General features: G+C 42.6%; 2 protein-coding genes across 4 annotated transcripts; both read right to left on the reverse strand.

Annotated features, from left to right (window-relative positions):
• Positions 1 to 30: 30 nt before the first annotated feature.
• Positions 31 to 7,118, reverse strand: LOC121547450 (ER lumen protein-retaining receptor 2). Its single transcript, XM_041858748.2, has 5 exons — positions 6,810 to 7,118; positions 4,158 to 4,258; positions 3,613 to 3,771; positions 2,845 to 3,097; positions 31 to 1,441 (listed from the first exon to the last, which is right to left on the reverse strand). The coding sequence occupies exons 1-5, from the start codon at positions 6,898 to 6,900 to the stop codon at positions 1,407 to 1,409; spliced, it is 639 nt and encodes a 212-aa protein (XP_041714682.1). The 5' UTR covers positions 6,901 to 7,118; the 3' UTR covers positions 31 to 1,406.
• A 351-nt stretch (positions 7,119 to 7,469) lies between these two features.
• Positions 7,470 to 11,281, reverse strand: LOC121547451 (protein-L-histidine N-pros-methyltransferase). Of its 3 annotated transcripts, none has more exons than XM_041858751.2 (6): positions 11,110 to 11,281; positions 10,779 to 10,901; positions 10,138 to 10,328; positions 9,758 to 9,964; positions 9,504 to 9,688; positions 7,470 to 9,239 (listed from the first exon to the last, which is right to left on the reverse strand). In XM_041858751.2, exons 2-6 carry the CDS (start codon positions 10,833 to 10,835, stop codon positions 9,028 to 9,030), a joined length of 852 nt encoding a protein of 283 aa, XP_041714685.1. In that variant the 5' UTR covers positions 10,836 to 10,901; positions 11,110 to 11,281; the 3' UTR covers positions 7,470 to 9,027. The 3 variants fall into 3 exon arrangements, with proteins under 3 accessions (XP_041714685.1, XP_041714684.1, XP_041714683.1); XM_041858750.2 differs by having other exon boundaries at positions 10,740 to 10,901; positions 11,110 to 11,280; XM_041858749.2 differs by lacking the exon at positions 11,110 to 11,281 and having other exon boundaries at positions 10,740 to 11,081.
• Positions 11,282 to 15,891: the final 4,610 nt, after the last annotated feature.

Raw genomic sequence — 15,891 nt, forward strand, 5'->3', positions numbered from 1 at the left:
CTCCTTACTTCTCATTCAGTCAAGTCAGGGTCAATTGTTTTCCGTAAAATCTTTATTTGTGGTGGCAACATCATGCAAAAGAAAGCTCAGTAAAAAACAAATTGGAATGATCTGCATGTGAGGCCAAATAATGCTTCCAATTCAACAATGCCCATAGAATCAGGTTTGTCACAAAGATCAACAGATCTTCTAAAGTCAGCTCAACAATATGCACATCATGTAGACAATTCTATGGACATTGTTAAGAAACACTACATATGAATCTGCATACACCGACTGGTTTCAGGAGCTGATGTCTGCATTAGTAGCCTACAGTATATTGCCATTGAATGGACTCATTTTAAACACTTAGAAGTGCCATTTTGAAATGACACTCAGGTAATAAAATATAGATACAGGTGATACACCATCAAACCATGGGTGAAGAAAATGAGAATACATTTGTTTTAGTGTAAATTTAAATGAAGAAAGCCATTCACAGCAATGAAGATAAGGCAGTTTATCAATACTGCATCTCAGTGAAAACTCTTTGGGGGTGTAAGTGATAGATCTCAAATATCACTACTGACAGTTCATTCAAATAGCAGGTGACAATTACAGGTAAATTCAAACTTAACATTCATTAGATTTTTTTAATCTGTCAGTTTGGGGATATATTAAGTATTGACCAGGGCATGAATGAACAGTTGTTTAACTGGCCCTCTTTATACAGGAAGTACACTGGGTCAGAAAGAGAAAAACATCAAACTTAGTATCCTCAAAACAAAGTTTGCCAGCCAAAGCCAAGGGGATAAAACTCCATTACACTTCCCCACGTTTTGGATTCAGGAAAAAAAACAAATGCACATTTGAGATTGAAAATACTAAAACGGATTTAGTCAAATATATCCCACCACAAGAGGTCCGCTCCAATATTTTACAGTGTCAAATCACAGGCAATTTATGTTTTCAGCTCTCATTCACTAATGTGTCAAATCATCATACAGAGAGTACACATTTTTATGTAGAAAACTTTTTCTTTCTTTATACAGAGTAATAAAAAAGGTCAGGCAAGATGCATCAAACAGAAGCCCGAAGGCCTTTTTGGGTTTGTTCTGGGTTGCATTCAGCAAGGTGAAGCTTTGAAAGCGTCGCAGATAGAAATATAATTATTAGAGCTGACAATTCCCTAGCTCTACATAACAATCTGTTCTATACAATACATTTCTATCTGAGCACTCTGACGTTTGCACCCTCCTGAACAGGCCCCTGGGTGTCGCTGATAGTGGTAAAAAAACAGGACAAACTGTAAGCAGCTCGCTCTCTGTCTCAGGCATCTTACACTGGCGGTAGGAGGGGGGGATGGGAGGGGGGCAACTCATGTGCCACCCCCCCAGTGAGTCTGCCAAATCGCTGATCTTTGGCACTTAGGCTGGCAGACTCAGCTTCTTTCCTTTCAGTACTGAAACAGAGAGGAGAGATGTTTAGGTTCAACGCTCCTGTTAAACAGATGAGCTTAGCACATTTTCTGCTCACATCTGTGACAAGGAATACCAGAGGTTCCTGGTAAGTGTTTACAGTGGAGATGAAGGCAGTGGGCAGGAAATTCAAGAAAGAACTCGAGAAAGAAGACAAGTAGGCGGCCAGTACGTTGCAATAAACTTTAGTGAACTATTAACAGAAAATATTTACAAAATAATAAATATGAGCATCGTACATGAGGACGCACAAAAATTCAAAATGTGTTGCCGTTGTGCGTCCTCATGTACAATTGATCTGCTCCTATATGCAGCGATTCTTTTGTAAATATTTTCTGTTAATAGTAAACAAGTTTATTGCAACGTACTGGCCGCCTACTCATCTTTTTTCTTGAGTGTTTACAGTGACAAGCAAACTGTATATACTGGACTTTAAAAGGTCCAATGCGGCCATTTCTATGTCAATATCAAATAATTTCGGGTAGCAAGTACCTTACTGGGATTGTTTTAAATTAAAATGGTCAAAAATAGCTTCTTAGCAAAGGGCAATTTCCCAAGAAGGAATTTTGCTAGGACTGTCTGTGAAGGGTCTGTGGAGAGGGGAAAACTGAAAATGTGCTGTTGTTGGCAGAGAGGGGTAACCTGCCACCCAGGGTAACAACCATGCCTGTACTTCTCACAGAAACCACTTAATGTCACCATGTTTTTTCCCCCCAACACTTTCCCTGGTTGCCACTCCTCTTGCACAACTTTTTTAAGTCACTCAAAAAACATTGAGGTAGGTGGCGTTTTACACCAAGTTACCCTACAATTGACCAGTGTTAGATTTAACCCCACTATCCCCTATGCACTCACAGTGAATTGCAGAGCATGCTTAACCATGCTAAAAACTCTAGGTTTAAAAATGGTGCAGTACGCACATATTTAGGAGTTGAGAAATAAATAAAGTAGGAATGGAAAGCTGGGATCGCCCTCTTTTTAACAAAGGCCATTAAAGCTGCTGTTTTTCTTGCGATTGCAAGAATTGTTGTGCATTGACTGCTTGTCAGAATGAAGGTTTCCCTCCTTATGGCACTCGTAACTTGAATGCGCCTCGAGAGGAATATTTATCTAGCGTAGAACACACAAGCCGACTAGGTACATAAACTATTCTACTATGGGGTTGTCAGATTTTTCTATTCATTACTTTTTTTTTGCAGAGGAAAGGTAAATGTGGGCTGTTCTAGCATCTTCAAAGTGTGCCTTGACCGAAATATGTTTTCATGTTTTTTTGGAGTGGTGGCAATGATTTTGCCGTGGCGCACCGCCACAGTTAAATGACTGCTGCGGAAACACTGCACCAAACTTAGGAAATAAGCCAGAAGAAGAAGACTGCAGCTCGACTCACCTTTCGTTACATACAGGTAGAAGAAGTCGCAATAGAGGATTGTCTGAACAACACCGGCCACGATGGCGATCATGTCGAAGAATCCCTCGAAGTAGAAGCGCCAGATCCAGTTGATGAGGTAGAGAGCCCGGTACAGACCCAGGAAGAACAGGTAATGGGTGGTGATGGTCTCCGCCTCGCCCGTCTTACTGATCATGAAGAGCTGGGGCAAGATGGCCACTGACTCCAGGTAGATAGAGAACGTCCACAGGATCTGGAGGGAGAGGAGATGGGGAGCTAGTGAGAGGTGGAATCTGTGGCTGTATAGACCCATTTCCCGGCTGTGTCATGAAAAGTTACGTGCGCAGTTCCGATTGAGAAAGCAGTTTGTTTACATGAAAGTAAATACGATCACGTCCGACTTCAGGTGCAGTTAATAGTGGTTATCGTCTTTACAACATCGCAGAACATTGATTACCTAGCCAGCCAGCGAGGCAAGGTAAAATATCACAATTGAAGCTAGATAAAGCTAGAAGAACAATATACTTGTTGAGCATAGCTAGTCATCAGTATTGTGTGTTTTCATGGTCATCACTCACTCACTGCTAAGTTTGAGAAGGTCCCGACATCAGTGTATAGCTATCTGCTACAGGGCGTTTCGTTGCGAGAATGCGCACGTATCACTCGAACGTGACATTTGCTTTTAAACATAAAATGGCTCTATATCGGTTGCTGTATAATACACTGATGATTCATCTTACCGAGAGACAAGTAGGTGTGTGTCCTTACCTCGAGGGGAGAGAAGTCGTGGTTGACGAGGAACGCCAACCCTCCTACGGGGACAACCAGGAACTCCACTCTGAAGGTGTCATGGTTACCGTCATAGGTGGCCTTGAATTTAGCGTAGATCAGGTACACAGTGGCGTATGCACAGCCAATGTAGATGACCTGAAACATAATACAATCCACCAATCACTGTAACTTGATCCCTTCACTGTAACTTGGAAGATGTGTGTATACATCCAATTAGGTTAACCACACAGCAACCTCAATCAGACACCGATGAGAAAAGTGAGCAAATTAGCTGCTGTGTTTTAAATGTACTAGCGGTTTCCATAGTTAGAGGTACACACTCTTGATGCACCCACTCACACACCAATGAACCTTGGGCATACAAGGGTGTGTCAACTTAACGGTACTTCAATATTGACTCATGTCAGTAGATCTCTCTCCTATAGAGCATGGGCGGGGTGTGTTTCTTGGACAAAGAGCTCTAAGAGGATGAGCCTGTCACCCTCAGAGGTCCATTGTTTGTTGGGGTGTGCGTCTCGCACCTTCATGGTGGTGTTGTAGAGGGAGATGAAGGAGGTGAGCAGGTCCAGGTAGCGACTGGTGAACACCAAGGCGAACAGGATCTGACTCTTCCCAGAGATACCTGTCAGAGAGACAAACAACCAACAGGTGTATGAGATGTCAGATGTCGCTGTTCTCTCCCAAACTCACAACAGCCCACCATGAGTGCATCTCAAAAGCCTTAAGTGGCTTCCTCTCCTATCTCATTTCCTTCATCTGAATTGTGAAATAATTGGGTAGAGATGTTAGCCTTGCATCCTTCCTTAGAGTAACCACTGATCTGACAGGACAGGGTTGATGTGAGGCTATGAAGTGGAATCCTTGCTTTCACCTATCCAGTCAGGTCAGATCAGTGTTACTTCTCAGGGAGGAAGAGCAGAAAGAAGTGTTGTCGAACAGGGACTGTGGTGGCCCCTTGGTAGAAATCTAAACCTGGAAAGCTAATTTTATCCAATTTCACTGGCTAACCCAGTTAGGACCTGCAAACTCATAACTACACAATGTTTTGTGTTCCATCTTACACTTGTAAATGTCATGAATTTGAAGATACTGCTATGGCAAATCTTGACATTACAGGCATTATGGCTGTAACTTATACCACAAGCAGCAACATCAAATTAATAAAAGGTGACCTTTGTTTGTGATGCTTGCGTACATTAATTTCTGATTCTAACTGAAGGAATGAAAACATGACAGATCAAATCCACTTAGCATCTATGATGAGGTAAAAGCTAGTTGGACTCCATTCAGGAGAATTGCAAACACACAGTGTCTCATCATAGAGTGTCTCATAAGATGTAGGCATAGTACAGCATTATCACATACAAATGCTTAGACCACCTGATGTACAATCCTGGGCTTGCCATCGCAAAAACCTACTCTTTCAGACTGTGCTGAAAGAGGATCCATCCCTCAACCTACCTATGCCTGAAAAATACACAGAGATACTGTATGGTTATGGTCAGTGGCTACAATCTCAGTTATGTTTTGAGAGCACCATGCTTCCGTCCTCTCTAGCATGGCCAGATAGTGAAAACTGTGATAAGAATTGTAAGACTTCCAAGGCATTTTATTACAGGTGATCTAAACACAGGCATAGATAGACTTACAGCTGCTCTGTCCTCAGAAGGCCAGCCTGCAAACACTGGCAAGTGGCAGCACCCACTTGTAGTCAAGAAGCTCACAATACATTAATAACATTAATAGAGTATATTAAAGACTGTATTCAACTTCAGTGCTTACAGTGGTGTGATTATGTTTCTAATGACAGGCCCAGTACCATGTGTCACAAATCCAACCTCCTGTGAGAAGCTACCTGCCTACTGAAGTTGTTGATCATGACAGGTATCAGTGCCTCCTCTGACAGCTCAGATAATCTTAAACCTAACCTTCAACCCCAAACCAGTTTCAAATCAAATGTTATTTTTCAAATGCTTCGTAGACAACAGGTGTAGACTAACAGTGAAATGCTTACTTACAGGTCAATTTCCAACAAAGCAGAGTTCAAGATGTAATAAAAAATTGAAATAATGACACGAGGAATAAATACACAGTGAATAACTAATAAAAATAACTAGTAAAAATAACATGGCTATATAGGGAGTAGAAAATAACATGGCTATATACAGGGAGTACCAGTACCGAGATGATGTGCAGGGAGGGGTACGAGGTCATTGAGGAACCTATGTACTGTACATATATGGGTAAAGTGACTAGGCAACAGGATAGATAATAGACAGTAGCAGCAGCGTATGTGGTGAGTGTGAAAGTGTGTGTTTGTTGGGGTGTCAGTGTAAGTATGTGTGAGTGTGTGGGTAGAGTCGGTGCAAGAGAGTAAGTGAAAAAAAGGTCAATGCAGGTAGTCCGGGTAGCCATTTGATTAGCTTGTTAGCTGTCTTGTTTAGAAGTCTTATGGCTTGGGGGCTGTAGTTTACACAACAGACTGCAACAAGCCTTGTATTCCCAGGGGCCATTGGGAATTGACTAATTTCATTCTGTACAAGTTAAAGTAACATAAAGTCCTGTATCAGCTGTGCATTTGACAGCAATTAGATTTTTACCATATTATCCGCGTTCAGTGACAGCGCTGCCACGTCAGAGGACAGACAAGGGTGGCAGCGGATCGGGCGACGGGGGTGGAAATGAATTAGCGGACTAAGCTCAAAGGTTTCTGTACTACAACAGGGATGATGAGGCATGACATACCACACACTGAAAAGGGTTTAGTGGGCCCTGATGTGGCACCAAACTGACGTGAGCAAATCTGTTGACCTGACATCGCTAGCTGGCCAGTAAATGAGTGGGGGACTCAACACAAGTCAACTAACGTTAGCTAGCTAACGTTACTTAGCAACCGACATTGCATACAAACGAGAATCCAATGTGTGTCATGATCACTGTGATTTGGGTGCATTTGATTTGGCATTGATCTGTTTACTAGGCCGTGCTAGCATCAATGCTAACAATCTGATTTGATTAAGCCTTAAGTTAACGTTAGTAGCAGCTAGCTTGTCAACACAAGAATCCACTGCAAGGAAACGTTGCTAGCTTAATAACTAGGTACATTGCACTGGAATTGAGATGGCAATCGGAGATGTATGCAGCTTGCAAATAGTCTTAATAATCTTACTCACCGGCACAGGACCTGGTTTTCCATATTTTTAGCAGTAGGATGATGATGGCTGCTAAATGTGAGAGATCACCGGTGAGTCTGAAAATGTTCATGATTCTGCTGGGTGCTGCAGGCGGCTGTGCCTTCGCTAGAACGAACCTATGCCGGTCAAATCAAATACGACCTTTTAGCCTCCGTTACTGGCAGGTTTAAAACCTTACAAGAGGGTCTGTCAGGCACCTAAATTGACGTTTTCCTTGGTCTGGATGAGAAAATGGCGAGTAATGCGCGACGTGGCCCCGAAACGTGGCGCTCAATGCAAGCCGGGAAAAAAATTGACGTTCGCCTAATGGGAGGTTAGACACGCCCGTAAGAAGCGCACTTCCGTGATCACAGAAATGTATTTTATATTTTCAACTACGATATTTATAAAAACTAACTAAACCACACTCATTTCAGAATTTGACACTGGAATATACTACTTTGCAGAAGATATTCATATAAAAGTGAAATACTCAAAAGAGACACTCAAATGCATATAAGACACTCACATCCAATACCCTTCATTCAAATAACATCCTAATCTGATACTGCATTTACACGTCATCTCAAACTTCTATTGCACTTTCTAAAATATAAAAAAGTAAACTATTGAATATGAAGGTCAAGAATGACATGACAGTCACAGAAAAAAAATCATTTATTTGTTGTTGAGGCAATATTATTTTTCAAGTAAAATACACTGAGGTGAGTGGCACATTATTTAAAGTAAACGTGTTTTGCTGCCTTGCTGCCTATAAAACTTCAGATGGGCGGTATTCACTGATAAGGCCTCGTATCGCAATCAATAATCAATCCAGATATCAGTGTCATTGTAACAGAACGATACTGCCCAGTTGAAAATACAACAGTGAGAACAGTGTGCTTATGATTAAACCTTAAGACAATTAGACTTGTAGAAAGTGAAGAAATTCCCTCCATCTGTGCTTGACTGAATCAATAGAGATCCAATTATTCAATTGTACAGTTTCACAATGTGTTATTGCTGGATAAATGAAGTATCAACTCAGAATAAGACAATACATTTAAAGCAATATACTTCAACCAAGAACAGACAATTTGCAGTGATATGGAACATTTTATGGAAAATTACTGAGGATAATAGCGGACGATATTGCCACATCTTCAATTTAAGCCTACTAGAAATTGTGTGCCCTCAGGCCTGGAGGGATGCAAAAGTAATCCCTCTACCTAATAGCATTGTATCTGGTAAAACACATTTTTCCTCCAAAAGTTTAGTAAGTGTTGGTAACAGGCTGATTGGTCGGCTATTTGAGCCAGTAAAGGGGGCTCAAATAGCCGACCAATCAGCCTGTTACCAACACTTACTAAACTTTTGGAGGAAAAATGTTTATATATTCAATGGCAAACATCCATTTTGTGTGTTTCTTTGCTTAGAATGTAGAGGTATGACACAGTATGACACATGGTGGTTGGTAAATAGTGGAGCTACCAGAGTTTAAAACCAGGATTCACCAGCTGACTTTAAAAAGATAATTACAGTTTAAGAAAATATCTTGCTTCAGCTCCACCAGTGAAATAAAAATCCAACACCCAGTCAGATAGGTGCTTTTAGCAACACGGGTGTATTTACATTAGCGTTGCTTTCAATTGTATTGGGTTGCACAAAAACAGTCTGTGGGAAGCAAGAAGTTAAATACAATTCCATTTCAACCGGTGGGCATTAAGATGGGAGGAATTTGAGACAAAATATCAGACTTATAATAATTAAATCCTTTAGATATTTTGTCTAAAATGTCCCCGTCATAATGACCAACCGTCCTGCCCCCCTGCACAGTAAGTTCAAATGGAATTGTATTTAACTTCTGGCTTCCTGAGGACAGTGTTTGTGCAACCCAATACAATTGAAAGCAAGTATGTATGTAAATACACCCGCATTGCTAAAAGCACCTACCAGTAAGATGAAGCTCTCTACTGTACACAGATGCTCTAGGAAAAGTCAGAGGATGCAACTCAATAGTCTAAAGTGGCTTCCTCTCCTGTAATCGGTCTGCATTCATCTGATAACACAGGATTGGTGAAAGTAACATGGCAAAAACCTCTCACTTGTCCAGTCCCGTTGGAAAGATGATCGGTTTAAGATTAGTGCTGATGAAGGAAGGAAGAAATGGATGCAATTTTGGACAATTCAGATGCATTTCAAGATACAGTAATTGACTTCACTCCTCCACAGGTTTCAGGACGAAGACAGCATCGTCCAGTACATAGTAATCTTTGTACATGTCTCCTTCACACAGATATGGCAGCCGAGTCACTGCCTCCACCTCAAACCCCACCTCCCGGAACACCTCATTGGACAGGTTGGTGACTTGCTCCTCCCACTTCTTCCCCGTCACTTTGATGTGCTCTCTGGGGCGCTGCCACTTCCCACCTATAGACAGAAAAAAAACACTAATTCAGGAGACTAGTCTAGAAAAGGCATTGTGGCACCCGAAACAACAATAAAAGTATTCTACCTGTCCCCATGTCTTTTATTTTGAATACTGTTACTATCCAGCCCGAAAGGATAAAGGCTGTTCCATGCGCATTTACACAAATATCTCATCGACATCAGCATATGATTTAGCTGAAAGTCTCAAGTAAGGACATGGCCCTAAGTCTTTATTCTGTATCACTGATCTCTGCTCCATCTCACCTATCTCCACCCAGGGCTGGAAGGGCAGGACAGCGGCCAGGATGAGTCTCCCTGTGCCGGGCACCAGCGACCGGTGGATGCCCCTGAGGAGATCCAGGGGGTCGTCACAGCGGTCTAGCAGATTCAAACAGCTGATCAGGTCATACTGGAACCCAGTATGCTGCCACTCATCAATACCTAAAAGCCTGAGAGAAAGGAGAGACTGAGTGTTTTGTGTGTGTGTGTGTGTGTGTGTGTGTTTGTGTGTCACTTACTTGTACTTCCTCTGGAGGTGCCACTTCATGGGAGGAGAGACCTCAGTGGTGTAGACCTCTCTGAAATGGGCTCCCATCACCTCAGTGACGCCCCCGTCCCCAGCCCCTAGGTCCAGCAGTCTCTGCCCTCGCCACTCGGGGGCGACGCGGAGCAGCTGCTGGAACTGATCCGCAGAGAACACAAACATAGAGCCACGACCTAGGAACCTGGTAGAGAGGGAAAGAAGAATGAGTGAGGGGTGCGGCACCTGGCCAAAATACATTGAAAGAGGTGAGAATAGAGAATAAGTGATGGGCATGGAGAGACCCAAGAAAGGAAAAGGGTGTGAGAAAGACGGAGAAAGAGAGAATGACAGCATTAAAGAGCTGTCTTTACCTACCCGTTGATGGATGTGCGTGACACCAGGGGGCCGAGGACAGTGGAGATGAAGGAGTGGTAGAGCTGGGTGAACATCAAGCCAGACTTCTCTATACTGCGTCTCAGAAAAGCCTGGGTGTCCCGGTCCAGATGGCTCTGCACAAACAGAGGCCGTACCACCTCCCCCAACAGGTCTGGAGAGCACCTGTACCACTGATGAGCAGGGAGGGAGGGGGAAGGGAGAGAGATGAGGGGAGAGAGAGAGAGCAAAGGGGATAGCACAAGAGATGGGGAGAGGGGAAGGGAGATAGGAGAAAACAGCGAGAAAGAGGGAGTGAATCGAGAGCGAGAGTTACAGTGATGACAACTTGTCTTTGTATCAATCTCTTCATAAACAAGGACATCAAATTAAAATGTCTTGAATATGAGTCAGAACAAATTATGACTTCTATTCCACCTGGTAACCAAGGGTATACGGTCTCTTGTTCTTCCTGATTGCACACTCTTGCCTTTAAAATGCTCACTTCGGCAAAATCATGTCAGTGAGAAGTGTGATATCCTCTGACAGTAAATAGCTAGAGTTGCTTATTTACTTAAAAGGTAACTCTGTAGCTAACTAATTACCTCCTGGGTATCTTGTCCGGCTTCTTTGCTTTCGCTCACCATGTTCATGAAAAGTGAACGGGCGAGTGGACTGCGCACGTATTTCCCCGTCCACATCTTTCTAGTACCGAGCAGCAAGGCAATGTAGCCCAACACCCACGCCACAAAAAGCAATGTCCTCAGCTGTAAATGACACATACCGACAATAACTCAACAGATTTGGAAGCTATCAAAAAGTGCCTGCGGCAACCTGGTTGTTGACTGACTGCCCACTAGATATTCAAGTTGTTAAACATATGTAATATTAGCTATCTAGCTAGCCAGAGAGTATCCAATTGTGATAGCACACGAAGTGCATACCTTTAGGTCCAAACATAACAAACACACAAACCTGAGGGCGTGGTGAGCGTTTGGAGTCCACATGTTATTTATTCGACATCTCAATCCGTTGTGCAAATACTTTCAGCTCAATTCGAATTGTCTTGTGACTGTCACATCTGAAGACTGAAACTGTGCTGGCAGCCTACAGCAAATGATTGGGAAAGAATCTGGTAATACATGTGTGCTTCCTGTGTTCCATCTACATATGTCCCCCACAGTCAGCAGAGTGAATGCATCTTTCAGTTGGTTGCGATCTGCCAATACAAATGTAAAGAAGATGAAGAAAGAAGATGGTTGGCATTTTCAATCACCTCAACACAGTTTCATTTGTCTGGAACATGCACAGACACATTTCTGTGGGGAAAGGTAACAAACATATTTGTAGTTATACATAAGCTACTATTTAAATAGAACATTCACTTAGCTAGCGAGTTATGGCCAGAGCCATATATACTCTGTTTATTAGGTACACCCATCTAGTACCGGGTCGGAGCCCCCTTTGCCCCCTTTGCCTCCAGAACAGCCTGAATTCTTCGGGGCATGGCATTCAATTGTTGCTCAATTGGTATCAAGGGACCTAACGTGCCAGGAAAACATTCCCCACACCAGTACACCACCATCACCAGCCTGTACAGGCAGGATGGGTCCATGGACTCATGCTGCTTATGCCAAATCCTGACTCTGCCATCAGCATGACACAACAGGAACCGGGATTCGTCGGACCAGGCAATGTTTTTCCACTCCTCAATTGTCCAGTGTTGTTGATTGCGTGCCCACTGGAGCTGCTTCTTGTTCTTGTTTTTAGCTGATAGGAGTAGAACCCGGTGTGGTCGTATGCTGCAATAGCCCATCCGTGACAAGGAATTACGAGTTGTGCGTTCCGAAATGCCATTCTGCACACCACTGTTGTACTGCACTGTTATTTGTCTGTTAGCTTGCACGATTCTTGTCATTCTCCTTCGACCTCTCTCATCAACGAGCTGTCGAACAGTAACTGGATGCTTGTCTGCCTGCTTTATATAGAAAGCCACGGCCAGGTGACTCATTGTCTGTAGGAGCGATCAATTTTTATTAACAGGGTAGTGTACCTAATGTTGGTGAACACATAATTCAGGAGAGGGAGTACAAACCATCGACGCTAGACAGAGAGGAATTTGCTTAATGCAAAAAGGCAGTTTATTAAAACAGAGAGATCTTGTCCTGCTCAAGCTACATGCATGGACCCCAATCAATTGCCTCTTATGGAGACAGTTGAGAAGGATGATTAAACAGAGTTTACAGCATACTTTATACAATGTAACATAAAGGAAGGGGTCCTTCTTCTAGTCCCTGATTGGTTCCCGAGGCGTAGGAGGCGGGTCTGCTCTGTCTAGAGCAGATGCCCCATTGGTGCACGGCAGAGTCCTCTGCCCTTGGCACCCGACCAGTAGACAGGGGAGTTGAGAATGAGTGTGCGTGCAAATGAAATGTTGGTGTGTGTCAAGAGAAAGTGGTGGGGAGTATCTGGTGGTTTATGGCCGGAGAGGGGGTGTTGTCCTATTATCGCATTCCTAGGCCATCTGGTGAGAAGATAAGGTGTTCTCCTGTCCTTTGTTCTCTGACCTGGAACAGCATTTATTGAAAACAGGCTCCAAATGGGTCTTACAGAACATTTTAGTCAGACCAATCTATAACAAATTATATTTACTACGACAAATCCCCCTCTTCACGTCTCCCAGACGTGATCCATTAATTATGGTGGCATGAAGCATAGTTGAATCAGTCTTAAAAGAAAAACAATAATGCAGAAAGAAAACAACACATGATAACGCATAATGCAATTGTAAAAAATTTCAACCATCCCCCTCTAGCATACTAATTATATGGCCAGTTAATTAAACAATGTTAGTCCCCCTCTAGTGAGTGAATACAACAATCAGAGTTGGTCTTCGAAATCGCTAACCTCCAATTGTCGCTGTTCAGGTTTGTAATCATGACAGGCCCATCCACCCCCAGGGACAACACCATACAGGCATTCAGGATTCCCCAAAGGACAATCAAGAGGTCCACCTTTAATATTACATAAGGGAGGATAGTCACTTTCAAAATCGTCCAGTTCCAAATCATTAGTTCCCAAAAGCGGATACATCTGGGCTTGGTCATTGTGAATTGGTGCAATAGCAGTGGTTATTATACGGTTAATCAGAGTGCGGGCACAGGGAATACAACAACATCCACACAATGTAAGAATTGATACAAAAACAGCAATAGAAATTAATACAGATGAAATAAGGGTTTTATATTTACCAAAAACATCCATCCAGGAATCCCACATAGAGGTATCAACCCCAGAATGATCTTTCATTTTACCATTAAGAGTCCTCAAACCTTCCAAAGCAATTGTCAAACTTCCATCTGCAGCAGTATTGTTTGGAGATGAAAGTACAGCACATATATCCAAACAGAACACAAACCCCGTCCCGCTCAGCCAAAAGCATATCTAAGCTATTCTATTCTGCCATGTCATTAAGCTAGTTGCCGCTGTCTGCTCAGCTAATCCCTTTATTGCATCACGAGTGTGGTTTATACATATTTTGCTGGTTATATTAAATATAATTTATCCAATCTACATTTTTATTAATTGTTGACCACCAGAAAATACTTGATTCAAACCCAGCTGCGATCTGATTGTGGATCCCATCAATATATATCCTTTCATCAAAGGATCCCGGGAGGAGGTCCTACTTTCTATGTGACAACTCACCAGTCTCTGACACGTTTGATTGTTTGCTTATGTAGGTGAGTTCACAATCAGTTATCACCACACATCCATCAGATGTCAGCACGGGTCTGGTTTTTGGCTCCTAAAATCCTCTGGCTGCAACAAAGAGGAGAGATTAGTCATGGTCTCTTTAGGTGTGACATTCTCTGTGTGGGAGCAGGAGCTAAAAGGCCCTACCCTGTATCCTGTCTTACTAGTCCTAGAAAAACAATTAGAAGTGACTTCAAACTGAGGCAACCCAGGTCGGGATGACTTTGTTATCGGGGAAAACAGATAGTGCAAGTTACCATAAGACTCTTTCACCACATTCCCAGGTGGCTTGCATGGAGGATAAACCTGACAGAGAGTCAAAGCCTGTCAAGGGGAACAGAGTAGTTGTCAACCCTGGTTTGGCTGTCCCACAGGCAAAACAGTTCTCTTTAGACATAGTTTTTTTTCTGTATACTGAATCCATTCCAACCACAGGTTAAGATTTCTATACCCCGTTTCCACCTGTACTACTTCCTTCAGGTCTATAGTTTTTTCACTATCTTTACCACAGCCCCGGTCTCACTACCTCCCTCAGAGAGGTTTACTCTATAGGGTGCCCCAGTTGAAGAAGATATCTCACTTGTCAGGTCTGTAATCTGTTTTAGCATAATTCAGACTTTCAGACAGTACCTACCCTCATATGGGTCGCACTGCCATTTCTGATAATTCCCTACTTTCACAACCCTAAACTGTGTATTGAGATTGGTGATGTCCTTCCCTAAAGTCCCTAGAATTTCCCCTTTCCCTACGTCTAGCTGTCTCCTATGCCTTTCCAACTTGTGTTAGGTTAACTACCACTTCTGGCTGAAACAGGAGGGTCCGTGTGTGTTAGGAATATGGCCCCCACAATCAGACAGCTACCACCGTCGGGAGACCTGTGAATCCCCACCCTTGCCCTGAGAACATGTCAGATGCCAGAGGCCAACCCATTGCTTTACCTTCTATCGAACTCACACAGGGATGATCAGACAGGGTAAGGGAATCTTCGTTAAGGAGGCAACCCCCGAACCCTAGTGGTGATCGGATCTTTCTCCTAACTCTGTGTTTGTTCGTCAGGTGTAGCTGGTTTTGCCTTTTTACAGTGTGTGACATGCACCCAGATGGATCTCTCAGCTATTCTGCTGGCAAAGGCAGTACTTGGTAGGGCCCTTCCCGCCAGGCCTGCTTCAGTCTCCTGGTTAGATAGAGTGGGTCACCTTCTCCTTTAGTTCACCTGTGGGGCACAAAACCTCTGACATACAGGTGTGGTTAATAAACTATCATACATGTTGTTGTTTTTTTGTTGTTTTTTAAGTATTTTGTCCTCTCCTTCGTATATATTTAATATTTAATCCATCCATCCCCCTTTTTGACACATGATTTGGCCATGTGTCAATATTACCACCTACCTAAACAATCACTTTGGTAATATTGGTAATTCATTATCCAATTGCCATTCCTCCACTCTCTCTTCTGTTATTTTATGGTTCAAATCAAATATACTATTACCAAACTATAATCTTCTTCACAATTTGCACAGTATTACAAATTACCCTAAACTTAGTAAAATAAACTATCTTAAAGTCCTCCTCTCATGCCTTTAGAATTTACTAGTGTGGATGATTAATTAACACCAGAATGTTAAAACAGAGTTCAGAGGCAATTGAAATCATTTAACGAACTGTTTAATCCCATAGTATACTAAACATTACCATTATTCTAAATATTTCATAAATGTTAGTTATCCCAAGTGTTCATTAAGTCCTCATGACATTCATTCTCATAAGAAATCATATATACCCCAAACTCAGCCAAAAGCTAAAAAACTCCATAAAATTCACTGTGTGCTCCTCTAAGACCTATCACCCTTGACCTGCTGAAAACCCTCCAAAATTGAAACAACAAGGCTTTATAAACATCATACTAGGTGTGTTGTTTTCTATTTGAAAAACCCCAATTAAAAAACAACAACCAAACAGCCAGGTCATGAGGACTCCTGATTTTCTCTCTTCCCCTTCTGCC

Source organism: Coregonus clupeaformis, chromosome 31, assembly GCF_020615455.1.
Source record: "Coregonus clupeaformis isolate EN_2021a chromosome 31, ASM2061545v1, whole genome shotgun sequence".
NCBI lineage: Eukaryota > Metazoa > Chordata > Actinopteri > Salmoniformes > Salmonidae > Coregonus > Coregonus clupeaformis.